This window comes from Pongo pygmaeus, chromosome 20, assembly GCF_028885625.2.
Source record: "Pongo pygmaeus isolate AG05252 chromosome 20, NHGRI_mPonPyg2-v2.0_pri, whole genome shotgun sequence".
NCBI lineage: Eukaryota > Metazoa > Chordata > Mammalia > Primates > Hominidae > Pongo > Pongo pygmaeus.
Window position 1 is genome coordinate 37,581,170 of NC_072393.2, and position 26,014 is coordinate 37,607,183.

Below are 26,014 nucleotides of genomic sequence, written 5' to 3' on the forward strand. Positions count from 1 at the left end.
GAATAAGATAATGTATTTGTCTTCAAGAAGCTCACATTGTAGTTGGCAGAACGGACACATGGACAGTTAGATATGGGGTGAAGGTTGTAATAGAATGAAAACAGGTCTGTGGAATCAGAAAGGACCCTCCGCTGGAGACAGGAAAAGCTTTCCCAGTGACAGGCAGCTAGACTTAGCTTACTTGATAATCTGAAGTAGAACTATTACATTCTGATTTTTTTACTGACTTAGTTATTTATCTGTTCCATTTTTCCAAAAGGTTGTACCAGTAGAAGATTATGGAAGATTTTGTCATTGACAATTGGTGGAACCATTGCCCTTTGCATTGGACTTCTTACATCTGTCTACCTTGCCACGTTACATGAAAATGATTTATGGTTTTCTAATATTAAGGTATGGAGTTTCTTTGACCATTGTATGATTCACTCAGTGGGGTCTCCAGTAGTAAGCCATGTGGATGAATGACCAAGGCAACACAGTTTTGCCATAAAGAATCCAATCTCTAGAAAGGTTGGACTATAGAGTGAAAAAACTTTTGTGTTTATGATTTTAAAATAACATATTAGAATCTTTTTTAAACTTTTTATTTATTTATTTATTTATTTATTTATTTATTTTATTTATTTATTTTTGAGATGGAGTCTCACTCTGTCACCCAGGCTGGAATGCAGTGGCGCAATCTTGGCTCACTGCAACCTCTGCCTCGCAGGTTCAGGCGATTCTTCTGGCTTAGCCTCCCAAGTAGCTGGGACTATAGGTGCGTGCCACTACACCCAGCTAATTTTTGTATTTTTACTAGAGACGGGGTTTCAGCATATTGACCAGGCCGGTCTCGAACTCCTGACCTTGTGATCTGCCTGCCTCAGCCTCCCAAAGCGCTGGGATTACAGGCGTGAGCCACTGCGCCCAGCCAGAATCTTTATTTTTCATTTTAATTTTTTGAGATAGGGTATTGCTCTGGCACCCAGGCTAGAATGCAGTGGTGCAAACATGGGTCACTGCAGCCTCAACCTCCTGGGCTCAACTGAGTATCCTGCCTAAGCTTCCTGTGTCACTGGGACCACAGGCATGCACCACCTCGCCAAGCTTTTTTTTGATTTTTTTGTAGAGACAGGGTCTCACTTTGTTGCCCATGCTGGTCTCGAACTCCTGGGCTCAAGCGATCCTACTGCCCTGGTGTTCCAAAATATGAGAATGAGCCATAGCACCCAGCCCAGAATTTTTATAATCAAATGAGTTTTTTCTTTTTCATTAACTTATTCCATTTATTTAGCAGTTATTCTAAATTAGTATTTTTCAAGTTATAGATTGTGAAATTAGTGCAGTAAGTCATGAGTAACATTTTTCTTAATGAAATCAAAAAGAAGAGAATACCATCACATCTAGTAGGGTTGAGGATTGTTTTGTGAAACTTTTAATTATATTTATATATATATATATATATGTATGCACAAACTGCATCACAGTATACAAGGTACTTCCTTTTTTTTCTTGTTGGCTACAACAGGGAAAAAAAAAAAAAGAAAAGGAAATAAAAAAGCCACTGCTTTAAATCATGGGGTCTAAATGTGGCTCCACAGAGGGTCCTCAGCATGTTCACGACTATCTAATACTCTGTGCAAGTGGTTTTGCAGGGTGTAGGGCGATGGGGAAGCCATGATGTTTCCAGGGAAAGGAACTGTAATTTTAATCAGATTTTCAGGAGGGTCAGCCGGGCGTCATGCCTGTAATCCCAGCACTTTGGGAGGTCGAGGCAGGCGGATCACTTGAAGTCAGGAGTTCAAGACCAGCCTGGCCAACATGGTGGAACCCTGTCTCTACTAAAAATACAAAAATGAGTCGCGCATGGTGACACGCACCTGTAATCTCAGCTACTCGGGAGGCTGAGGCACAAGAATCACTTGAACTCGGGAGGAAGACGTTGCAGTGAGCCGAGATCCCACCACTGCACTCCAGCCTAGGCAACAGCGATACTCCTTCTCAAAAAAAAAAAAAGTTGAGGGGGTGGTCTGTGACTCTTTAAACACGTTTCCCTATTTTCTTTCTCTCTCTTTTTTTCAACATTTCTAGAACTCCTCTTGGCATTGTTTTCAGAACTCGTATATAACTTACACGTGGAAATTTGCATCCAAATATACCTTACATTTTAATCTAATACGTCATGATCTTTAACCTAAACTGTGGTGTCTAATGACTAGTTGCTTGTAAAGATAAACACCTTCAAAGCCAAAGATGTATATCTGTAAGAATGTTCAAAAGAAGTGACTGATGAAGGATCTGAAGACATTTTCCAAAGAAAGTTTTCCAAAACATTTTGAGCTTTGATTCTCTTACTGTAATGAGCCTCCAAAGGAGATTACTTTGATGACAAATCTAATTTATAAGAATAACCTCTAGTGTGTTTATTTTTAAAACTTGCTGTGTTACTTTATGGGTACAGTATATATATCTTTATACAAATTATCATAGTACCAAAGAAGAATAATTCTTATCTTTCAGTGACAGTAGGTAGTTCTTCTTGTCAGAAGAATTTTACTCGTTTATATATCTTTTTTTGGGAGGAGCAGGGGCGGGCAGGGTCTTTCTCTGTCACCCAGGCTGGAGTGCAATGGCACAATCACAGCTCGCTGCAGCCCCAACCTCCTGGGCTGAATTGAAGGATTACTCTCATCTTAGCCTCCCGAGTAGCTGGGACCACAGGTGCACGTCACTATTCCCAGCCAATTATTTAATTTTTTGTAGAGATGGGCCTACTATGTTGCCCAGGCTGTTCTCAAACTCCTGGACTCAAGCAATCCTCCTGCGTTGGCCTCCCAAAATGTTGGGATTACAGGTGTGATCCCAAAATGTTGGGATTACAGGGATTACAGGGCTATGCCCTGCCTGTCTCTTTAAAATGGAGTGCTGGCAGGGCGTGGTGGATCACTTGAGGTCAGGAGTTTGAGACCAGCCTGGCCAACATGGTGAAACCCCGTCTCTACTAAAAATACAAAAGAAGAGGGCCGGGCGCAGTGGCTCACGCCTTTAATCCCTGCACTTTGGGAGACCGAGGCGGGCAGATCACGAGGTTAGGAAATTAAGACCATCCTGGCTAACATGGTGAAACCCCGTCTCTACTAAAAATACAAAAAAATTAGCCAGGCGTGGTGGCGGGCACCTGTAGTCCCAGATACTCGGGAGGCTGAGGCAAAAGAATGGTGTGAACTTGGGAGGCAGAGCTTGCACAGTGAGCCGAGATTGCTCCACTGCACTCCAGCCTGGGTGACAGAGCAAGACTCTGTCTCCAAAAAAAAAAAAAAAAAAAAAAAAAGAGAAAAATTAGCCAGGCATGGTGGCACACGCCTGTATTTCCAGCTACTCAGGAGGCTGAGGCAGGAGAATTGCTTGAACGCAGGAGGCAGAGGTTGCAGTGAGCTGAGATCATGCCACTGCACTCCAGCCTGGGTGAGATTTCATCTCAAAAAAAAAAAAAGAGTGCTTATAAAGCGATTCCCTAGAATTAAACCATGTAGTGCATATATATTAACATAAGTATTTTGAAAAAAGGCTGAAATATCTCTGTGTGAGCAGATAGCCCAAATTGAATGCTAACAACAGTATAGCAAGGAGACATGTTGAAAGAGATCATATAACTTAATTATAAACTATTAAGTGTAGCTCTTTAAAACTTGTAACCAGCCTTCCTAGTTTCCTTAAATAAATATACCCCATCATCAAGAAACTTGAACACCCTTGGTTTTTCTCTCTTTACTTTCACTGGGTTAAGGAAGTTCTAGTTTTACCTAGTATTTACTGAGCACGTGTTCTGTGGGTAACATTGAGTTAAACACCGCAGAGAACATGGAAGGAATAACAAAGATTTCTGAATTTACCAGCAGATTTTCCAGTATAGTAAGTGAATTGAGTAAATATGTATTAAGCACCTACAGTATGCCAGCAGGCACTGTGCTTAGTGGTAGCAGTATCACTGAATAAGATAAGGCCGTGCCCCCAAGGAGCTTACACTCTTGAGAAGGATACAGGTGAGTATCCAGACAATTACAGGACATCCAAACTCAGTGCTAGGATGGGGTGAGATAGAGAGCACTGTGGGAGCACATAGGAGTGGAAGCCTAACCTCATTTTGGAAGATCAGGGAGGCTTTTCTAGAGGAAATGATGGTTAAGTAGACCTGAAGGATGAGTAAGAGTTAACCAGGCAAGTTGGGGAGGAAAGATGAGTGTCCTAGAAGAGGGACAAGTGCAGGAAATTCAAGAGGCAAGAGAGCCTGGTGTGTGAAGCGTTGGCAGTAGTTCAGCCTGGCTAGAGAGTAGAAGGGGAGAAGGGATGTACTGGGAATGGTAAACAGAGGCCAGATAATAAGGGGTCTGTCTTCTCTGTCTCAAAGATAGAACTCTCTCTGAATGTATTATAGTAGTGAGCCCTATTTTTAGTGAGGCAGCGATGTCATCATATTGGTGTTTCAGAAAGTTGCCTCAGGCTGTGATGTGGAAAATGGATTTGGGGAGAGCAAAACTAAAGTCAGGAAACTGCTAAGATAATCCAATTCAGTGGATTCAGTAATATTTAAATATTGCATTCATATATTCAGTAAGTGAATATCTTCTGTATGCCGGACACTTTTCTAGGCCCTGGGAATAAAGCATTGAATATGACATAGAACTTAATTATGATGAAAAGGGGAAAAATCAGAAAGAAAATGAAAATGAATCCTACGGTGAAGGTCACATGGGATGATGAAATACTCACTAGAAGGCTACTTGGAATTGGGAAGTAAAGCAGACCACTTTGAGGACATGTAAACCAAAACCTACATGATATTATAGAAGGAACCAGCCAAGCTAAGATCTGTGAGAACATTCTAGGCAGAGGAAACAGCAAGCCAAAATCTCTAAGGTAGGAATGAACTTGGCAAATCCAGGATCAGAGAGAAGGTGCATGTGGCCAGAGTTTTATAAGTGAGGAGAAGGTAGAAGAGAGGAGAACAGATCACTTAGGGCTTTGAGGCTGCATGAGAGTTGCAGAGACGTGAACAGAGTCAGAACTTTTTAGGAAGTGGACTTGGAAGGATGTCTTGATTCATTGTGTGGAAGTCTGTTGAGAGGGAACAGTTGAGAGGCTGTCGGTCCAAGCTGCTTGCTCTCCTTTGCAGCGGGGTGGATGGATGGACATGCCATTCACTGTGACAACGAGCACCAGGAGGAGCAGAGCTGGAGGATCAGTGAGTTCTGACACCAGCTACCCACCGTTAGGCCAAACCCCACAGGATGAGGGCACAGCTCTCTACAAAAATGCCTTCGTTTCACACACCAGTGGCACGTTTGAGGCCCCCCCCAGGCAACCCTCACTTCTGACCAGCTGGCTACAAATTCTGAGGTTCCCACCACCCGCTCATGTTCAATAATTCACTAGAACAACTCACAGAATTCAGGGAAGTACTATGTTATGACTACAGATTTATTATAGCAAAAGATTACAAATCAGAACCAGCCAAAGGGAGTGACACATGCAGCCAAGTCTTCGAGGGTCCCATTGGAAGCTTTCATTATCTTTTCCCCATGGAGTCAGGCCCATTACCCTTCTGGCACATCAGTGTATTACACTATGTGGAGCCATCCAAAGAAGCTCTTCTGAGTACTGGTGTCTAGTTTTTATTGAGGTTTCGTTATGTAGGCATGATTGATTGGATTATTGCCCACAGGGCTGGACTCAATCTCCAGCCCTCTTCTGCTCCTTAGAGGTTGGGCTGCTAGCACATGGCTCAAAGCCCTGACTCTCAGGCCACATGGTTGAGTGTTCTGGCATGGCCAGCCCCAATCCTGAGTCATCTCCTTAGCACAAATTAGGAGCTCACCCTGTCACCTGCTAGCACAGGCTTTCAGATGAGGTCTGAAGAACCTACCATGAATAACAAAGACACTCTCATCACTTAGAAGTTCCAAGGATTTAGAGGCTATCTCCTAGGAACTGGGGACAAAAAGCAACCAGATTCTTTGTTCCTAGAGGGTAGAGTTTTGATATGGTTTGGCTGTGTCCCCACCCAAACCTCATCTTTAATTGTAGTTCCCATAATTCCCACATGTCATGGAAGGGACCCAGTGGGAGGTAATTGAATCATGGGGGTGGGCCTTTCCTGTGCTGTTCTCATGATAGTGTCATGAGATCTGATGGCTTTATTTATTTTAATTTTTTTCTGAGACAGAGTCTCGCTCTGTCGTCCAGACTGGAGTGCAGTGGCACGATCTCGGCTCACGGCAGCCTCCGCCTCCTGGGTTCAAGCAATTCTCCTGCCTCAGCCACCTGAGTAGCTGAGATTACAGGTGCATGCCACCACGCCTGGCTAATTTTTGTATTTTTAGTAGAGATGGGATTTCACCATGTTGGTCAGGCTGATCTTGAACTCCTGACCTTGTGATCTGCCCACCTTGGCCTCCCAAAGTGCCGGAATTACAGGTGTGAGCTACCGCACCTGGCCAGATCTGATGGTTTTATAGAGGGGAGTTCCCCCTCACACACTGTCTGCCTGCCGCCATGTAAGACTTGACTTTGCTCCTCATTCACTTTCTGCCATGATTGTGAGACCTCTCCAGCCTTGTGGAACTGTGACTCCATTAAACCTCTTTCCTTTATAAATTACACAGTCTCGGGTATGTCTTTAATAGAAGCATGAGGAATGGACTAATACAAGGTTACCTCCCCGTAACCAGGGACAGAGGTCAGCCAAATTCTTTCTTGCACAGGAGGAAAGGCAGGGAACAACGAGCTCAGGTTTGACTATGTTGTGAGGCACTTTTAAAGCAGTCCACATAGAAATACGGAAGAAAGGAAGTTAGACTTACGGGGCTGAAGGCAGGAGTTCCGTCTGTGTTGGAAATGGGCATTTTCATATTACCATCTTATAGATGTGTGGGTGAGATTGTTTCAGGAGTGTGTAAAATGAGAAAGGAAAGAGAACCTGGGCCAGTTTCTGTCTGTGCCTCAGATACCATCTGGGAAGCTATAAAACAGGCGCTTTTCCCCACCCACCACCCTTGTCCTCTGAAACTTACAATTGAGCTCAGAGTCTTATTCCATTTTTTTTCCTCTTTGTTCAAGCAGTAGTCCATAGCACACATTTTGGGTTGTGTCCTATATCACAAGAAGAATCCTCCAATGTCAAACCTGTTAATACCTCTGCATAGGCATTTGGTTTCGTGTTTTGCTTAGATTTTCTAGATCAGCATTGTCCAATAGGACTATAATGAGGGAAATGTTCAGTGTATGCACTGTCTAGTACAGTGGCCACATGTGGCTGTTGAACACTTGAAATGGGGTAGTACAACTCAGGAACTAAATTTTTTTTTAATTAATCTGATTTAATTTTTAAATATGTACATATTTTCTGTCAATAAACAATTAGAAATTATAAATATCACTGAACAAAGACCTTATTTGGCTGAAGAAAAGCTCGTTTTGGAGTGTATATTCCTTTATAAATCTCCTATAATTTATACCATTTCTATATTGGGGAATTATTTGAGAAGAGTAAATCTGTTTTCCTTTCCTGTTTTGGGGTTATAACTTTTTCTCATCAAAATTGGTAGGTTAGTGTTTAACGAAAATACTTTGATTTTATTTTTGAATACTTTGAAGTAGTTGTAATTATTCAGAGAGTAAAAGTATTGCTTATGTAATAGACAAGTCATACACTGAATTTGTGCATTCGAAATGATTTTTTAAATGTTTGTTGTATTGTTTGTATATGAAAAGTGGGAACCCTGAAATAGCAACTGGAAAGTTGAAGGAAAAGATACTGGTTTCATATAGTCTTATAAAAGATATATCTAGTATCCTTTCTCAGCATATTTTTAAAATTTTAAGTTATTTTTCTATTGTCTTCATTGTATTATATTTCCCTTGCTGGGAAATTGAAAGTATTCAAGATTTTTTAAAATACCCTTTATTGAATGTCTGTTACATGCTTGGAACTATTTGGGGGCATTTTAATACATATTGTATTTATTTGTACCTTTTTTTTTTTTTTTTTTGAGACAGAGTCTCGCTGTGTCGCCCAGGCTGGAGTGCAGTGGCGTGATCTCGGCTCCCTGCAAGCTCCACCTCCTGGGTTCGCGCCATTCTCCTGCCTCAGCCTCCCAGGTAGCTGGGACTACAGGCGCCCGCTGCCACGCCTGGCTAATTTTTTGTATTTTTTAGTAGAGACGGGGTTTCACAGTGTTAGCCAGGATGGTCTCGATCTCCTGACCTCGTGATCCACCCGCCTCGGCCTCCCAAAGTGCAGGGATTACAGGCATGAGCCACTGTGCCCGGCCTATTTGTACCTGTTTTTTGAGACAGGTTCTCACTCTGTCACTCAGGCTGGAGTGCAGTGGTGCAATCAAGGTCACTGCAACCTTGAACTCCTGGGCTCAAGCGATCCACCAACCTCAGCCTCCTAAGTGGTGCCAGCTAATTTTTTCATTTTTTGTAGAGACAGAGTCTCACTTTATTGTCCAGGCTGTTCTTGAACTCTTGGCCTCAAGCAAGCCTCCCACCTGGGCCTCCCAAAGTGCTGGGATTATAGACATGAGCCACAATGCCTGACCTACATATTCTGTTTAATCTGCCTGTCTTCAGAGCCCAAACACTAACTCTAAATTGTCCTTTCAATGCAACCTACTTTTTTACTGCCCTTTATTGTAAACAAAAAGTAAAAGGCACTCCCCTACTTTTTTTTTTTTTTTTTTTTTTTTTTTTTTGAGACAGAGCCTTGCTCTGTCACCCAGGCTGGAGTGCAGTGGCACAATTTTGGCTCACTGCAACCTCCGCATCCCGGGTTCACGCGGTTCTCCTGCCTCAGCCTCCTGAGTAGCTGGGATTACAGGCAGGCGCCACCACGCCCGGCTAATTTTGTATTTTTAGTGGAGACGGGTTTTCACCATCTTGGCCAGGATGGTCTCGATCTCTTGACCTCGTGATCCGCCCGCCTCAGCCTCCCAAAGTGCTGGGATTACAGGCATGAGCCACCACGCCCAGCTAGTAAAAGCCCGTTTTCTTATTGGTGTTCTGCCCCTATGGTGCCTGGCACATCATCAGTGCTAAGTAGCTTCCCGTCTTCTGCAGTAGAGTCAACTGCTGGGGCTGAGGGGTATGGGGTAGGCAGAGGAAAAGGGGAGGCACTGGCTGCTGTGAAGTATCTGGATGGGAACTAGAACCAAAGGACGTGACTTCTGGAGCTTGACTAACCATAACAATATGGTTAGTCTTGGCAGGTACAGGAGCCAGTGGATGCATTTTAAGTGATTTTTGTTTAGTAGTTTTGTTTTTTGTTGTTGTTGAGCTGGAGTCTCACTCTGTCGCCCAGGCTAGGGTACAGTAGTGTAGTCTTGGCTCACTGCAACCTTTGCCTCCCGAGTTCAAGTGATTCTCCTGCCTCAGCCTCCTGAGTAGAGTGGCTGGGATTACAGGTGCGCACCACTATGCCCAGCTAATTTTTGTATTCTTAGTAGAGACGAGGTTTTGCCATGTTGGTCAGGCTGTTCTCAAACTCCTGGCCTCAGGTGTTCCGCCCGTCTCTGCCTCCCAAAGTGCTGGGATTACAAGCATGAGCCACTGCGGCCTGCCATGTGTTAATAAATTGTATAGAAGACATCTGTATAGTCTTCATTTTTATTTTCTGAGTGTATATTGTTTTTTAATTATTGAAACTATGTTGTAACAATGATGAAAAATTTTAAATGAAAAACATTACTTAATATTCATTACCCTTAACAAAAAGCAGTTTTCATTTTTCCCTTCTGTTCTTCATCCTAAGTGCCTAAATATTTTACTTATTTATGACACCAGTATAGCTAGTTTTTATAATCTTCCTTATCTGCTGTTACATACTATCCTTTTTCCATATATACATTTTCACAAAACTTTTATAATTATGTAAGTAGTTATGGTTTTATAATTTCATATTTTTGAAGTTTTTATACTCTTGATTATTCCACTGTTTCCATGCTCCCACCTTTGGATAGTTAGATTGTTTATAATAGTACAGTTAAATCCTAACGTTGCTTACTTATTCTCACTTTAAAGTGGCAATGTAGTGGTATCAGTTCCTTCTTTCTTGGAATTCCCTCAGAGCAATTAAGGAATGTGAAAAATAGATAATCAAGTTCCAGCTTTGATGAAGGGGGCTGCCAAATCCAGTGGCACTCAGAAAGATGCTGAGAGAAGAGTCTGCGGCCAGGCAAGGTGGCTCACGCCTGTAATCCCAGCACCTTGGGAGGCCGAGGTGGGCACATCACTTGAGTCCAGGAGTTCAAGACCAGCCTGGCCAACATGGCAAAACCCTGTCTCTACTAAAAATACAAAAATTAGCCAGGTGTGGTGGTGCACTCCTGTAATCCCAGCTGAAGCAGGAGAATCGCTTGAACCTGGGAGGGAGAGGTTGCAGTGAGTCGAGATTGCACCACTGCACTCCAGCCTGGGTGACAAAGCAAGACTTCATCTCAAAAAAAAAAGAGAGAAAGAGTAGTCGGTAAGCTGCAGTGGTCAGATAAAGTGAGTAAAGCGTCGTCCTCCAAAGTTAGTGGCATCTCCTAAGGGGTAAAACCAACAGCACCCTGAGTAGGACCATGGGATGGGTGTGCAGGCAGTAGTGGCAGCCGCTCTCTTGGATCCACTCTGCTATGAAGAACAGCATGCTAGGCAGGCCAGAAGGAGCGATTGCAGAGACAAGCCATATTTGTTAAGAGATGGAATTTAAGAGGACAGGAATGAAGGGAGGCAACCTGCATTTCGAAGATCCCCAAAGCTATCAAGTTCTGTTGACTAAAATGAGGAAAAGACTGAAGAACTCACCCTTGTAAACCACCCTATATAATGAAAATTCTTGCTGACCTAAGCTGTGTGCCTGGCCTCACCCCCACATGAACTTCCTGCAAGTAGCTTGTGTAGTGAGAACTTGCCATATTCTGGCATAACTGATAAGGAAGGAACTGGGACAAGATTGTCCAGTGATACTGCAACAAAAAAGGGAAGAGAACAACAAGCAGACATCATTGGTGAAGAACAGTCACCAGAAGAATTTTACGGTGGAGATGTGGAGGTTGTAACCACACGTGTCACATTAAAAGATAATCCTTTGCCACTGTGGAAGATGAATACAAAGCAGAAGCATAAGAAGGTATGTGCCTTCTTCAAGGGGAAACAGGAAGAGAACAAAAGGAAGTGAAATATGAACTGGCAGACTTTAGACAAGAAATAGAATTACAAAGTAGAATCATTATAGAAATGATGACCGTCTCAGATGCAACGTACAGGAGACTAGCAAGTAGAATCATTATAGAAATTATGACTATTTCAGATGCAACATACAGGAAACTAGAATCCATAGAATGTACAGAAAGAGCAATGTTGGACAGGACTGAGAGAGGTCAACAAAATGAAAGGAGATTGCGTAAAGTGACAGTATGAGAAAGCAAGTGACAATTGAGGAGGACAAAGAGCAGCAAGCATGCATCATTTGTGTCCCAAAAAAAGAGAACGAGAACAATAAATCAGGAAACACACACACACACACACGCACACACACGTTTAAAGATGTAATTCAAGGAAACTTTCCAAAAGTAAAAGGAAACTTGAATCTACTAATTGAAGGGTCAGAGCAGGTTCCAGGATAAATTGGCCTAGAAAAATCATTAGCAGGATAGAGTTCCTTGAAGTTGCTGAACTTAAATATGTAAAGAAACCTTTGGACATTCTAGACAAAAAGATCAAGTTACCAATAAGGAGAAACAAAGGTCAACCTAGCATTCGGCTTCTCCACAGTAACGTCTAATGGTCAAAGACCATGAATGATGCCTAGAAAATGCTCAAGTAAAAGAAAGTGATTTACACATTTTAACCCAGTCATTCCATTGCATATAAAGACGGCATACAAACTTTTTTGTTCCTAGAAATATGTATTTTTAAGAATACCTGAAGAAATTGGAAGAGGAAAAACTTCATCCATCCATGAGATACATGGAAAAACAATGACAGAAAGATGCTCAGTGGGGCTCAAATTTATTTAACTATAGGACTAAAACTAAAAATTAGTGATAGAACAAAATGTGTATGATATAAATAATGTTATATTAGGTGCAAAAGTAATATAGGTCTTGTCATTAATTTTATTTATTTATTTATTTATGAAACAGAGCTCGCTCTGTCGCCTAGGCTGGAATGAAGTGGCGTGATCTTGGCTCACTGCAACCTCCGCCTTCTGGGTTCAAGCAGTTGTGCCTCAGCCTCCCCAGTAGTTGGGATTATAGGCATGCACCACCATGCCCAGCTAATTTTTTTTTTTTTTTTTTTTTTTTTTGGTATTTTTAGTAGAGACAGGGTTTTGCCATGTCAGGCTGTTCGAGACATGCCAGGCTGGTCTCGAACTCCTGAGCTCAGGCAGTCCATCCACTTCTGCCTCCCAAAGTTAGGATTACAGGTGTGAGCCACCATGCCTGGCTGCCATTATGGCAAAAACCACAATTACTTTTGCACCAACCTAATACATAAGAATGTCAACATGAGTAATAATGTTATAATACATAATAGTGTAATAATAACATAACAGTGTAATACATATAACACAAGATAAAAGAGGAAGGGGAAGAGAGGGTAAAACATGGTGGAGGCTGACTGGGCACAGTGGCTCATGCCTGTCATCCCAGCACTTTGGGAGGCCAAGGCAGCAGGATCACTTGAGCTCAGTAGTTCAAGACAAGCCTGGGCAACATGGTGAAACCCCATCACTAAAAAAAAAAAAAATTTGCCGGGCATGGTGGCATGTGCCTGTAGTCCCACCTACTCGGGAGACTGAGGTAGGAGGATCACTTGAGCTCAGGACACAGAGGTTGTCATTAGCTAAGATTGTGCCATTGCCCTCCAGCATGGGTGACAGAATGAAACAATCTCGGAAAAAAAAAAGATTGGGGAGGCCAGCTGGCACAGTGGCTCACAGCTGTCATCTCAGCACTCTGGAGGGCAAAAGGTGGGAGGATTGCTTGAGCCCAGAAGTTCAAGACCAGCCTGGGCAACATAGTGAGATCCCATCTCTACAAAAATTTTTTTAAAAATTAGCTGGGTGTGGTAGTGTGCACCTGCAGCCCCAGTTACTTGGGAAGCTGAGGCAGGAGGGTCACCTGAGCTGGGGAGGTCAAGGCTGCAGTGAGCTGTGATCACACCAGTGCACTCCGGTCTGGGCAACAGAGTGAGGCCCTGTCTCTAAAAAAAAAAAAAAAAGAAAAGAAAAAGAAATAAAAAAATATGGATGGGAGTATCCTGATTTCTTTCTCTTTTATAACTGGAAGTCAAAAAGTTTGATTTAAAACTGATAAGACACACAAGCCTGGGCAACATGGTGAAAACTTGTCTCTACTAAAAATACAAAAAAAAAAAATTAGCCAGGCTTGGTGGCACACAACTTACCCCCAGCTACTTGAGAGGGTGCAATGGGATGATCACCTGAGCTCAGGAAGCCAAGTCTTCAGTGAGCCAAGATCATGCCGTTGTGCTTCAGCCTGGGCAACAGAGCAAGACCCTGTCTCAAAAACAAAAAAAGATCTCTCTAGATCTTCAAGTTGATCTACAGAGTCAACATGATCCCTCTCAGAATCCCAGGTGGACTTTTCACAGAAATTGACAAGCTAGTCCTAAAATGTATATGGAAACTCAGAGGACTCAGAATAGCTAAAACAGTTTTGAAAAAGAAGAACAAAGTTGTAAGACTCAAACTTTCTGACTTCAAAACTTACTATACAGCCACAGTAATCAAGACTCTGGTGCTGGCATGAGGATAGACATATAGATCAATGGAATAAAATTGGGAATACAGACATAAATCCTTAGACGGTCAAGTGATTTTCAGCAGGGCACCAGGAAGGACAGTTACATGGAGAAAGAATAGTCTTCAATAAATGGTCTATAAACAAATGGATATTCACATGCAAAAGAATGAAATTAGACCACTGCCTCACACCATACACAAAAATTAACTCAAAATGGATCATAGGCCTAAATGTGTAAAACTATAAAACATTTAGAAGAAAACATGCAAATGAATCTTTTATAACTGGAGTAGGCCAAAACTTCATAGAGACCACACTAAAAACACATGGTTAAAAATAAATAAATAAATTGGTCTTCATCAAAATTAGACATTTTTGTACTCCAAAGTACACCATCAGACCAGGTGCTGTGGCTCATGCCTGTAATCTCAGCAGTTTGGAGGCCAAGGCAGGCAGATCACTTGAGGTCAGGAGTTCAAGACCAGCTGGGCCAAAATAGTAAAACCCTGTATCTATTAAAAATACAAAAATTAGCCAGGCACAATGGCACACATCTGTAGTCCCAGCTACTAGGGAGGCTGAGGCAGAAGGATCACTTGAACCCGGGAGGCAGAGGTTGCAGTGAGCTGAGATGGCGCCACTGTGCTCCATCCTGGGTAACAGAGCGAGACTCTGTCTCAAAAAAAAAAAGAAAAAAATTAAGACTCAAAAGTCAAAATTATTCCTTGATCCATGGGCTGTAGAATAGATTTTGTGTTAGCAGGCATGAAAATAACACAGATAACCAGATGCATTATCAATGAGCAGTAGTATTTTGAAAAGAATTTTGTGTGTGTGTGTGTATAGTAGATCTCAACAGTGGGCCTAAAATAGTAAATCATGCTGTCAACACATGTGCTGTCAACACATGGGCTGTCATCCAGGTTTTGTTGTCCATCTCTAGAGCACAAGCAGAGTAGATTTCACATCATTCTTAATAAGGACCCTAGGATTTTCAGAATGGTAAGTGAACATTGGCTTCAACTTCAAGCCACCAGCTGTATTAGCCCCTAACAAGAGTCAGCCTATGCTCTGAAGCTTTGAAGTCAGGCATTGACTTCTCCTCTTGAGCTGTAAAAGTCCGAGATGGCATCTTCTTCCAATAAAAGGCTGTTTCATCTACATTGAGTATCTGTTGTTTAATGTAGGCACCTTCATCAGCGATCTTAGCTGGATCTTCTGGATGACTTGCTGCAGCTTTTCCATCAGCACTTTTCAGCTTCACCTTGCACTTGTATGTTAGGGAGATGGTTACTTCCCCTCAACCTCATGAACCAACCTCTGCTAGCTTCCAGCTTTTCTTCTGCAGCTTCCTCACCTCTGTAGCCTTAACAGAATTGAAGAGAGTTAGGGCCTTGCTCTGGATTAGGCATTGGCTTTAGAGAATGTTTTAGATGGTTTGATTTTCCATCAGAACATTAGACCTTCCCCGTATCAGCAATGAGGCTGTTTTTCATTCTTATCATTGGTGCGTTCACTGGAGTAGCACTTTTAATTTCCTTCCATAACTTTTCCTTTGTGTTAACAACTTGGCTCTTTGGCACAGGAGGCCTAGTTTTTGGTCTCTCTCAACTGTCGACATGCTTTCCTCACTAACTTATCATCTCTAGCTTTCCATTTAAAGTGAGAGATGTGCCACACTTCCTTTCAACGCTTAGAGGCTATTGTAAAGTTATTAATTCCGATATTATTGTGTCTCAGGGAGCAGAGAGGCCTGGGGAGAGGAAATGAGACAGAAGAATGACAAAGCTTTCAGAACACACACATTTCAGTTCACCGTCTTACATGGGTGTGGTTTATTGTGCCCCAAAACAGTTACAGTAGTATTAATAACATCAAAGATCACTGATCCCAGATCCCATGACAGGTATAATACTAAAGAAAAATGTGAAATATTGGAAGAATTACTAAAATGTGACAGAGACAAAAAGTGAGCAATAGCTGTTGCAGAAATGGTGTTGATAGTTGTTTGATGCACAGTTGCCACTAAGTTTCAATTTGTAAAAATGCATTATCTGCAAAGGGCAGGAAAGTGAGGCACAGTGAGATGAGGCGTGCCTGAAGTCGCTTCCCTTTGTTTACAATGTGTTCTTTCTTTGGTGTTTTGTTTGTTTGTTTGTTTGTTTGTTTTTGAGACAGGATCTCGCTCCGTCTCCCAGTCTGGAGTGCAGTGGTGCGATCTCTGCTCACTGTAGCCTCGACTTCCTGAGCTCAGGTGATTCTCCCACTGCAACCCCTCAAGTAGCTGGAACTACAGGGGCATACCACCATGCCCAGCTAATTTTTTATATTTTTAGTACAGCCTGGGTCTTGCCATGTTGCCTAGGCTGGTCTTAAAGTCCTGGGCTCAAGTAATCCACCTACCTCAGCCTTCCAAAGTGCTGGGGTTATAAGCGTGAGCCACCGCACCCCCCGCATTCTTCTTTCTTGTTGAAACATAAACATCTTTCGGTCAAATACTAAATTCTTCCACCTTTTTGTTTCCCCAGCAAATAAATGTGCAGTGATAAGGAAGGCAGTTCTCCTTTGGCTATAAGCACCAAGGTCACTCTTTCTTTTTAGTCTTTTTTCCTTGTGCTAACATTTTCCACTGTTATTCTTATTTACTTGAAGTTGCCGAATTTGCATGTCTTCCTACTGAATACTCCTGCAAAGCAAGGAGACTTTAGAATAGATAGGGTTAATCCACACAATAGTAGTACAGTAGTGCTAAGACTGCTGATTGCCTGAGTGTGGGCCCAGTGGAAGAACTGTCACTTCAGTAACAGACTGCCCTCCTCACAAGCCCTGCTTGGCACTTCTCACATGCCACGGCTTTAATCAACTCTAGGGCAAGAATCATTCCCCTCTAACAGATGGACATGAATTTAACCAGACAATAAACCATGTATGTGCCATAAATATGTTTGCTGAGGGCATGATTCCCAGTACAGAACTTTAAGAACAGCTGTCTTATGGGCTACTATTTCTTGGTGAGATGATTTGTTAACCTAATTCTGAAACAGATTACATTTATAAAGTTCATTTTTCGGTGGCTTCCCCACTACTAGCAGTCTAATTATTCTGGGGGACAATTTTTGTAAACAAAACTTTTTTTTTTTTTTTTTTTTTTTTTGAGACAGAGTCTCACTCCGTCACCCAGGCTGGAGTGCAGTGCCGGGATCTCAGCTGACTGCAACTTCTACCTCCCGGGTTCAAGCAATTCTCATGCCTCAGCCTCCCAAGTAGCTGGAATTACAGACATGCACCACAATGCCCAGCTAATTTTTGTATTTTTAGTAAAGACGGGGTTTCGTTGTGTTGGCCAGGCTCGTCTCAAACTCCTGACCTCAGGTGATCTGCCCACCTCGGCTTCCCAAAGTGTTGGGATTACAGGCGTGAGACACCGCGCCTGGCCTGTAAACAGAACTTTTTTACGTGAGTTGTTGTTTTTTTAAAACATGAGTTTTTTTTTTTTTTAAAAAAAAGCAAGATGAGGAAGACTTCAGGACCATTGCGATAGATGTAGGGACCACTGCAATGAGGTCTTGCAGTGGTGGAGAGAGATTGTACTCAACTTCTAGTACATCATCGGTGAGTAGGAATAGGCAGCCAAGGAGCAGGGTAGGGTCAGTGGCTGGGAAATGAGTAAGAGGAACCACTGGGATGCGGGGGATCCTGGCTCAACCAGGCTTAGAGGGTTCTTGCTAAAGGCAGGCCAGGGTGACCAGACATTATGTGGGGGATCTATTTACATGAGATTTTTAAAAAGCTAATTTGATGTTTCCTTTCCAAATTTGGTGTCATTTGTCTCAAAGGACTCTTTAGCCTTTTGGGCATTGCCAGCAACTTGTCTGAGTGCCTGTGGGGAATGTGATCATTTATTGTGAGCAGTCATTTTTTTTTTCTTTTTGTACTTCTATTAAATTGCTATATACACTGTTACTTCAATGGTTTTAGCTGTACAGTTTTTTTTGTTTTTTTTTTTGTTGTTGTTGTTGTTTGTTTGTTTAGAGACGGAGTCTCACTCTGTCTCCCAGGCTGGAGTGCAGTGGCGCGATCTCAGCTCACTGCAACCTCTGCCCTTCGAGTTCAAGTGATTCTCCTGCCTCAGCCTCCTGAGTAGCTGGGATTACAGGTGCCTGCCACCGCGCTCGGCTAATTTTTTGTATTTTTAGTAGAGACGGGGTTTCACCATCTTGGCCAGGCTGGTCGTGAACTCCTGACCTCATGATCCACCTGCCTCGGCCTCCCAAAGTGCTAGGATTACAGGCATGAGCCACCACACCTGGCCAGCTGTACAGTTCTTTATAAATACAAGTCTTTTGTCTTTCCACTTCTTTCTGTCATTATCTTCGAAGATGTTTTCGTTCTGTCAACATTGCATTCCCCATGGAACCTGTACAAATTGAATATGAAGTATTTGTTCGTTTTGCATTCTTTGGAGGATAACTACTATTGGTGTATATTTTCACGGGTGTGATCTACCAAGCGAAGTATAAATTGCTGTAAAATTGGAAAAGTGTTTGAATGAGTGAAGCAGATGTTCTCTCAGCATGAAGCAGATGTAAAACTTGCAAGTGTCTGTCTAATAAAGTATAGCATTTGGTTCTATACAGCTGGTGCTAGATTACCAATTAATCATGTTTGAATTCATTTTTACTAATTAGGTCCCCCTCTGTTCTTTATGCATTCTGGCTATATTAAAGGGAGAGATGGGACACAAAAGCTTTCTACCTGTCGTACTTTGAGCAACGTTTTTTCTTATTCCCTGGTCTTTTATTCTTAGAACCATATAATTCACTCTTTCATTCTTTATTGGCTCTCCAGTTTGATTTGGGATGTAGGTGTGACATGAGGATTTTCACACTCCTCAAGTGCCTTTGAACACTTTAAGGAAGCTAGAGAAAATAAAAATAATGTAATTAATGTTGTTGTTGTTCTTAATTTGCATGGACAAAAGCTAGTATTTGCTCAGTTAACATCAATTCATAGCCTCTGTGGTTACTGACTGAGTAGGAGTTTGAACATTCTGGAAACGAGTGATACCAGGTTGGTTTTATGTTCTCAAAAGCAATAGAGCACATTTTCTCAAAGATAAAAAATGAGTGGGTTAACGTAACTACCCAGAAGAGTTGCCTTTACTGCTATGAAAGATACAACATAAATCACTAGCAGTGAAAGTTAAAAAAGCTGTATCATTATGTAGTAGCCTTTTTATAAAGCAAGTGTGTTATTGAAATTAAATTTTAGGCCCAGGCACTGTGGCTTCTGTCTGTAATCCCAGCACTTTGGGAGGCCACGGCAGGAGGATCACTTAAGCTCAGGAGTTCAAGACCAGCCTGGGCAACATGGCAAAACCCTACCTCTACAAAAAATACAGAAATTAGGCGGACATAGTGGCATGTGCCTGTAGTCCCAGCTACTTGGAAGCCAAAAGGATCACTTGACCCTGACAGGCAAAAGCTACAATGAGCCGTGATCATGCCACCGTACTCAGCCTGGGTGACAGAGTGAGACCCTGTCTCCAAAAAAAAAATAAATAAATTTCAGAACCTGATGGGCCTTTTTTTAAATGCTTGATTTCCCCAGGATAAATTTGTTTTCTGTGAAAGAAAGTTCAATATATAAGATTTGCTACCCTACCTCCCATTTTTCTAAAAGGAATTAACAAACAATGATAAAAAGATTTAGAGGGTAGCAGAAATATATTAAATAAATAATTTCTAAGTCTGAAGATAATAGCATGAATGGTTCTTTCTTATTTATTTATTTTTTGAGGCAGGGTCTCGCTCTGTCATCCAGGCTGGAGTGGCTGGATCGTGGCTCACTGCAGTCTCAGCCTCCCAGTAGGCTGAGTCTCAATCCTCCTTCCTCAACCTCCCCAGTTGCTGGGAGTTCAGGTGCATGCCACTATGCCTGGCTACTTTTTTTTTTTTTTTTGTAGAGACAGGGTTTTGCCATGTTGCCCAGGCTGGTCTTGAACTCCTGAGCTCAAGCAATCCACCCACTTCAGCCTCCCAAAGTTCATGGCTATAGGCATGAGCCACCGCACCCAGCCTGAGTGGTTCTTTTAATGTGATGTTTATGACCATTTGAAAATTAGTTGGAGTTAGGGGGAAGCAAAATGAGCTAAAAGAAGTTCATCAGCTAGAAAATGAAATGTTCAGTATTTATCACTTTCCCCCATTGGGTTTGTGGAATGTGGATCTGCTGTAATATGAAAAAGCATGGCCAGGTGCGGTGGCTCACGCCTGTAATCCCGGCACTTTGGGAGGCCGAGGCGGATGGATCACCTGAGATCGGGAGTTCAAGACCAGCCTGACCAACATGGAGAAACCCCGTCTCTACTAAAAATACCAAATTAGCCGGGCATGGTGCACATGCCTGTAATCCCAGCTACTGGGGAGGCTGAGACAGGACAATCGCTTGAACCTGGAAGTTGGAGGTTGCGGTGAGCCGAGATCGCACCATTGCACTCCAGCCTGGGCAACAAGAGTGAAACTCCGTCTCCAAAAAAAAAAAAAAAGACAGATTGAATTATGTTTTAGACAATGTGTTACAGATTTTAGGATATGGTTTGTTTTGTTTTGAACACTGGTGTGAAAGAATCTCTAATGACATAGATTATAACTTTTTATTTATTTATACTTTTACAGGTACAGGTTAAGTATCCCTCATCTGAAATGCTTGGGGCCAGAAGTGTCTTGGATTTCAGATTTTGGATTATTTGCATATACATAATGAGAAATCTTGGGGATAGGATTCAGGTGTAAAGATGAATTCATTTATGTTTTATGTATACCTTATGCACATAGCCCGAAGGTGATTTTATACAATATAGTTCATAAGTTTGTGCATGAAACAAAGTTTGTAGACACTGAACCATCAGAAAACAAAGGTGTCACTATCTCAACCATCCTAGTGGACAGTCTATGGTTATTTGGCATCACCATTGTTCCTGACTCTGAATTTACATGGTACCTTTATAAGTAATCATTTTGTTATACTTATTCGCACATAAGTACTTAACAATAAAAAATATGACATACCATCAATACAGTGAAAAAAATAACACTTTCAGGGTAACTTGTGGCATCATGTTGGCTCTCAGAAAGTATCCAGTTTTAAAGTATTTCATTTGGATTTCAGCTTTTCAGGTTAGGGCTGCTCAACCTATAAATAAAGTGTATCATCTAACAGTATTAATTGGATTATTCCAGAAAGTCTTCCGTGTGATTATTGCCCATTGCTTCTATGTTTTATAGTAATAATTTAAATTTAATAAAAGTATCTTGTAACTAAATTGGCTAATAGCTATTACTTTAAGTTTTCAGTTCTTCTGGGGTTGAATACTTATCTAAAAGCAGTTTAAATATTTCATATATCCATTTACCTGCATAAACCTCTTCCCACCAGGGTTACACTTGTCAGAGTAAAATCATGTGTCTGCCTTATTTGACTACGAATGCCTTTTATTCTTAGAATAAAATGAAAATGATTGATCTTATGTAATATTGGTAGCTTTTAGGTAGGTGTCTAATGCAATTATATTTCTTTTCATTTTTTTTTGTGCCATCCCTGTTTTGTGTCTCACTGATATTACATAGGAATGGTGATGTATTCTTTAAAATTTTTTTTAAGATTAAACATTCACTAAAGTAGAGAATAGTAGGACAGACTCCTGTGTATCCCTCACTCAGCTTTAACAGTGATCAGCCTTCCATTCTTGTTTGCCAAGATTTTTTGAGACTATATTTTCAGAGTTTTTTCTCTTTCAAGTTGCAGTTATGTGTCCTTTCTACAGTAACAATATGTATTTAAACAAAACTAGGTCACATAAACCCATAGGATCTAACTCTGTTTTAGGAAGTGGAGCGAGAAATCTCATTCAGAACAGAGTGTGGCCTGTATTACTCCTACTACAAGCAGATGCTGCAGGCTCCAACCCTTGTGCAAGGTAATTACAACTGATAGTTTCATTTGGGGTCTTCTGCATTTTTTTCAGTATTTTAGTCAGAAGTACTGTGTGCTAAAAACCACTTAAATGGTCTCTAGAACATGTGTAGTTTTTCCGTGCTAATGTCTAATCATTTCATGAAAATGTTTTTTGCTCTGGAAGAAGTTATGTAATACTTTATATAACCCTCCTCTCCTTGCCTTCCAGCTCTGTTCCATCCCAAAAGTAATACCTTTGCAATTTCATGGTTTTGTTGCTGAATTTTCTCATGATCATTTTGGAAGAGGTCTTTGCAGGTGAAAGGAGTATTGTCTGAGAACAGGAGGCATTTTGGTAACACAAATGAAAATTACAGTTGTCCCTCTTGTCCCCAGTGCCCCATTCATTCCTTTATTTCACAGTTGCCATTTTCCTGTGTTTTTACTTCCCCTAAGTGGGTTAGACCCCACACTCTGCCTTTACTTCATCTAATGAAAGCCCCAACATGGATCTCTTCTGCCTAATACATACTTGATCGGCTTAGCATGAGTGCATGTGACAGAAAACTGCTCTTTTATAGGCTTTATTTGGAGTCAGCTTTGACGTTTTTGGTGGCAGTTATTCATAAATTATTCTTTTGCTGTTGTTTTTGAGACAGGGTCTCACTCTGTCGTCCAGGCTGGAGTGCAGTGATATGATCATAGCTCGCTGCAGTCTCAATCTCCCAGGCTCAAGCAGTCCTCCTGCCTCAGCCTCCCAAGTAGCTGGGACTACGGGTGTGCACTACCACGTTCATTTTTTGTTTTGTTTTGTTTCTCTGTGGAGACGACATCTCACTGTGTTGCCCAGGCTGGTCTCAAACTCCTGAGCTCAAGTGATCCTCCTGCCTCAGCCTCCCAGAGTGTTGGAATTATAGGCATGAGCCACTGCGCCCAGCCCATAAGTGATGTTTTTTACTTGTAGTTTTATCACCTAGGAGACATGACGTTTTGGTTATCTTTGGTTTTGTGCCATAAAAATTAATGAGTTGGTCCCTGTGTTGATAGCCAGATTCATCCATAATAAGGGTAATAACTCACCAGCCCTTCACTTAGTGGTTTTAGCAGTCATTGATAATTATCGTCTGTAGTGCTTATTTCAGAGGGGATGCAAATTGGTGACCTTCTAATTCTGTCATTCCTCCTGTATTTATTAGTTGGAACTCTTATATAGAAAACCTTCTCATTAATTGTTTGGCTACCTTGCAGTACAGTTTATACAAGAAAGGCAGGCTTAGTATTCATTTTTTCCCCATACAGTCAAACCTTGTTATTCACAGATCCCATAGTTGCAAAATCATTTACTTCCTAAAATGTACTTATAACCCTAAAATCAGTATTAATAGTACTTTCACAGTCATTCATGGACACGTCCAGAGCAACAGAATACTTCAGCCTCTAGCATGCGTGTTTCCCACAGAGACTGAATGAGGCGACACTGTGCCTCCTTGTCTCAGCTCTCACACTGCAGTGTCCTTTTCAGAAAGTCTATTTCATGCCATGTCCTTTGCGTTGTTTTGCTGTTTGTTGAAGTTTAAAATGATCCTCCGAGCCTCGGCGCGGTTGCTCACTCCTGTAATCCCGGCACTTTGGGAGGCTGAGGCGGATGGATCACCTGAGGTCGGGAGTTCGAGACCAGCCTGATCAACATGGAGAAACCCTGTCTCTACTAAAAATACAAAAAAATTAGCCAGGCGTAGTGGCGCATGCCTGTAATTCCAGCTACTCGGGAGGCTGAGGCAGGAGAATCACTTAAACCTGGGAGGAGGAGGTTGCGATGAGCCGAGATCACGTGACTGCACTCCAGCCTGGGCAACAGAGTGAGACTCCGTCTCAAAATAAAAAAGTAAAAAAATTAATTAATTAATTAAAAAACAACAGACTCTTAAATGGCAGAAATTTATTTTCTCACAATTCAGGAGGCTGGAAGTCTGAGGTTAGGGAGCCACATGGTCAGGTTCTAGGGAGGGCTCTCTTCCTGGCTTGCAGACAGCCACCTTCTTGCTGTGTCCTTACATGGCAGAAAGAGAAGAGCGAGTTCTCTGGTGTCTCTTCTTATAAGGCCACTAATCCCATCATGAGGGCCCATAACTCTCCAACTCTTAGGTTGGAGAGTTATCCATCCATAACACTCCTGTGTTAGACTTTAGGCTTGCCATAATGTAATACCACAGACTGTGTGGCTTAAACAACAGAAATTTTTCTCTCCCTTTTGGAGGCTAGAAGTCCCAGATCCACCTGCTGTTAGGATTGGTTTCTATTGAGGCCTCTCTTCCTGGCTTTGTAGATGCCCTTTTGTTGCTGTGTCCTCACATAGCCTTTCCCTCTGTGTAAATGCAGAGAGAGCCCAAGGGCAAGCTCTTGTCTGTTCCTCTTATAAGAACACCAGTCCTGTCAGATTAAGACCCCACCCGTGTGACCTCACTTACCCTTTATTACCTCCTGTAGGCCCTGTCTCCAAGAACAGTCATATCAGGGGTTCGGGCTTCAGCATACAAATTTATGGGGGACACATTTCAGTCCACAGCACCTCCTATTGAGGGACATCTGGGTTGTTTTGGATCAATCTTTTGCTGGTACAAATGGTGCTGCGTGAGTGACCTTGTGCCGATGTCATTTTGTATTTTTGCCAGCCTGTGTGTGGGATTGATTCCTAGACACGGGCTTTCTGGGTCAAAGGGTAAATTTATATGTGATTTTGCTGGATACTGCAAAATTCCTCTCCATAGAGATGACACCATTTTGTATTCCCAACTGTAGTATATAGGAGTCTACTTTTTTATAATCTCACAGAGTGTATTGTAAAACTTTTTTTGCCAAGGCAGTAGGTGAGAACTAGCATCCCTCAGGGTAGTTTTAATTTGCACTGTTTTAATAGGAGCAAGGTTGAGCATCTTCTCCTATGTGAAAGGACTGTGTGCATGTTTTCTTCTGTGACCTATCCATTCATGCCTTGGATTAATTAGCCTGGTTACAGTGACAGAGGAGACCTCTATGGCTGTGGATCTCTATAACAGCAGGTCAAGTTCTCCTTCATCCTTCTCATGACGTGTCTGCTGTGAGGGAGCTGCAGCTCTGCTCTGCCCCCAACATCTGTGCATTCAAGCCCTATTTGGAACGTGCCAGTGTCATGGCAGAGGGCAAGAGCAAGAGCTGGTAGAAACATGCCTTGTCTTCTAAAGCCTCTGCTCAGCTGTGGCTTACATCCATTTACATGCCACTGGTTAGAGCACATGGCCAAAGCCGTTCTGGGGAGTGGAGAAGGAAGGCCATGTATACTCTCCCAAAGGAGATACTGCAGGTTGCATGGCAGGAGGGCAGGGTGGAGAAATATGAAATCCTCTTGCCCACATTTCTAGAGAAGGACCTGGTGGTGGTGGTGGTGGTGGTGGTGGTGGTGGTGGTTTCATTCCAGTTACAAAAGTTTTAATTTACCTATGTTTGTGTAAATGTTTAAATGATGTCCATTGAATATGTGGTAAGCTCTTTGAGGGCAGGAGTATGGTTTTTTTGCTTACTCTTATATCCCCAATGCCTACCACAGTCTATAGCACATACTAAACAATCTGTGCATAGTTTTGAATGAATGAATAATTATGAGTGTAATTATTTTCTTCCTGACTTTTCACATATCAATCTTAGGTTTTTATGGCCTAATATATGATAATAAAACTGAATCTATGAAGACAATTAACCTCCTTCAGCGAATGAATATTTACCAAGAGGTTTTTCTCAGTATTTTATATAGAGTTCTACCTGTACAGGTATGTTATGTTTTGTGATATTGAATTATTAATATCAGATGAAAGTCAAATTCTGCCATTTTGAGCTGAAAGTTGTCACATCTGTCTTTCTGATCTTCAACTGGTTTAGTAGAAAATCAGCAATACCATATTCTTTTTCCATGTATATTATGAACTTTATAAGATACTGCTTTTTATTTACATAGGATATAAGGTTTTTGTACATAGATGCTTCCTGGCTTATGTATGTATGCAGTCTAGAAGCTAATAAATATTTTCATTTGTTCTCTGTAATCAGGAGTGATTACACATTCACTCCTGATGGATCTTTGAGAGAAAAAATTTGTAAAGTCAGCAAATCACAATGACCACTTCTCATGTGAATGATGTATCATCGGACAAATTTAGGTATAAAACTTTCTAGAGTAAAGAGTGAAGCCAGACCTGTCACGGACTTCCTTCCCCTGTCTCTTCTCGGTGGTG

General features: G+C 41.8%; 1 protein-coding gene across 6 annotated transcripts in view; it reads left to right on the plus strand.

Annotated features, from left to right (window-relative positions):
• The window catches only part of DPY19L3 (dpy-19 like C-mannosyltransferase 3), a 79,928-nt gene that overhangs the window by 5,301 nt on the left and 48,613 nt on the right, over positions 1-26,014 (plus strand). For all 6 annotated transcript variants that reach the window (XM_054464663.2, XM_054464665.2, XM_063657490.1 and 3 more), the window contains exons 3-5: positions 260-393; positions 21,681-21,771; positions 25,431-25,552. In XM_054464663.2, coding sequence (XP_054320638.1) covers positions 260-393; positions 21,681-21,771; positions 25,431-25,552 — 347 coding nt within the window. The remainder of the gene's footprint in view (positions 1-259; positions 394-21,680; positions 21,772-25,430; positions 25,553-26,014) is intronic.